Raw genomic sequence first — 2,370 nt, 5'->3', positions numbered from 1 at the left:
TACACCCATACCTACAGGCTACGTCGTCTCGACCATAATTCATGCACGAGAGCCCATGCCATTCGCATGAAACCATATCATGATCAGTCACCTGACGCCTTAGTTTAATTTTAGGGAGGAGGTGTGGAGTTTCTCCACTTGTTAACCGGAACAGCCAAGCCATGTTTCTTCTTGCTCAACTCTTTAAGGTTGTAGCAACCACTTAGGCTAATGTAAGCAGGTGCCCTCTCGAGGAGAAGGCAGAAGGTTCTAGCCCCATTTCTTGTATCCCACAATATTTAGTAATTGTTTTGAAAAATAGAAAGAAGTACTCAAATTTGAATAGTTTGGCTCCACAGTATTGCACGATAATGCTAGAGGTAATAACCACGGTTATAACATCTCTCCCTTTCTCACATCCACGTTCACACATTTTCTTCTCTTGTTGTTTTGAAAAGTTATGGCTACAAGTGGGGCCAACATTTTGTGTTGTCCGTAGTGTAAGAGTGCTTCTGTTATTGAAGACTACTTTGAAGAATAGCTCCTTTGTTGTGCTCCTTCCTCAGCATCTCTTCACAGCAAGAGAGCTCGTCTCACCATTTTGTAGAGCCTCAGAATATGCAAGCTAGATTTAGCCCCTCGGGTGAAATGCGTGCAGTGTTCGGGAGAATAGTGCAAGCCTCTTTTGTTTCATGTAGAGTTGTCCACATCGGACCACAATATGTGTCTTACTTGTGGACCATCATTAGTGAGACAGAGCGGCCATGTGCCTTGCGTAACCTAATCTATCCAAATAACCATCATTTCATGCCTCAATAGTAATTTTTATCTATTTTCTTGAAAAGTATCATGTTCTTTAAATTTTCTTCAGAAAGCGATAATATTGGCGGTAATGCTACGAAAATAAAGACAATAACATCAACGACACTAAATGCGGTTATATTTTATTTGCAAAGAAAATTATTCCCATCCCCCCCTCTCTTCTTTGGCCACTCCATTTTGGATCCCTCTCGCTACAAAACACGGCAAAGGACCGCAATAACGTTTTGAATGTTTTATAGTGTCGCGCATGTACTTGAAGGGTCAAAGGCTTGTGTAGAGTGAGGTTGGCATGTGAAGGACATGTTGATCATATAACGGGCACCACCCTCTTTATTTACGTGAGTCTCTCCTTATAGTGGTCGGAAATATGGACAAGCTTCTTAGCAATTTGCAGTTGTAGGCAGGTGAGCCCTTCTTTGGATGAGAAGGTTTGCTTGGTTCAACGTGCACGTTGGCATTCTAAAAAACCTTTGTCAAACTGCATATTAGGCTTTGGGTTTTTGGCCTATGTGTTCACCTTGAGATTTGAGATGGTAGCGTCCACAGAATTATACTATCGCGGGCCACAACTCAAAAGCAGCGGTTGACCCAACTCAGTAGTCTAGCGTACATTGTGCGATGGCGAAGCCGTTGACATTAACCCCTCACACAGCTTATCAGCATTTCTACTTCCATTCTTCTTCAGCTTGCAACCTGCTGCCTGTTTTCTGTTTCATTTTGTAATCCTCATACTTTTCTTGTAATTTTTGGGGTCTTTAATCCAAAATGGCTACACAAACCAGCAGAGATAATCTGACGCCCCTGCTCATCGTGGCACTGGGTTTGCTACTTGTGGTGTCTATGGGCAGCACCATTGCAGAGGCCAAGAAGAAGCCCAAGAAGCTGTCATTCTTCATGTTCATTGCGGTGCAAAACAATAGCTTCCTTGACAACCCCAAGGGGCAGTTCACGTCCGTGTTGTCGGGCGAGGCCCCCGTGACTCCGCAGCCCTTCGCCTTCGCGAATCTGCATACCTTCGACAATCCGCTGTCCAAGGTCATGTCCCTGGCCGACCAGGCGGACAGAGTTGGCCGCGTGCAGGGGTGGTACGGCAATTGCGGTCAGTCGACGCTGACGCTGTGCCTGGCGCAGACATTCGCATACAATGACAGCGTCTACGCTGGCACCATGTCGCTCTTGGGCAGCGGCGTGGCGTCATATCCGGTGAAATACGCGCCCATTGTCGGCGGCACAGGCGATTTCGCCTTCTGCCGCGGCGTGGCAGAGCAGAGCCGCGTCTTCAACGCCATCGTCAACTCCGAGGAGAATTCCTGGTTCCATTACAACATCACCCTCAAGTACTAGGCGCTGCAGCCGCCTACATGCAGCTTCTACTCGTGCCCCTCTCCACCTCCAAACCATTAGTTACCTAGATATAGAAGTACGCACCCCACACAATTTCAATAATCTTCCTGAATTCGTGTATTGTTATTTCTGCCCTATATTTCTTCTGCCCTGAATATCAACGATAGTGGCATATGTGGAGGCATAAAACCATACATGCCTTAGGAATTAGGATGGAAGTTATTA

At 46.1% G+C, this 2,370-nt stretch overlaps 1 protein-coding gene across 1 annotated transcript; it reads left to right on the top strand.

Moving 5' to 3' along the window:
* Positions 1 to 1,566: 1,566 nt before the first annotated feature.
* LOC147443622 (disease resistance response protein 206-like) lies at positions 1,567 to 2,145 on the top strand. Its single transcript, XM_086527700.1, has one exon. The coding sequence runs from the start codon at positions 1,567 to 1,569 to the stop codon at positions 2,143 to 2,145; it is 579 nt and encodes a 192-aa protein (XP_086383826.1).
* Positions 2,146 to 2,370: the final 225 nt, after the last annotated feature.

The sequence above is a fragment of the Adiantum capillus-veneris genome, chromosome 13, assembly GCF_014529385.1.
Source record: "Adiantum capillus-veneris isolate H3 chromosome 13, ASM1452938v2, whole genome shotgun sequence".
In the NCBI taxonomy this organism is placed as follows: domain Eukaryota; kingdom Viridiplantae; phylum Streptophyta; class Polypodiopsida; order Polypodiales; family Pteridaceae; genus Adiantum; species Adiantum capillus-veneris.
The sequence above is the reverse complement of the archived record's forward strand: the minus strand, read 5'-3'. Positions and strand labels throughout refer to the sequence as shown.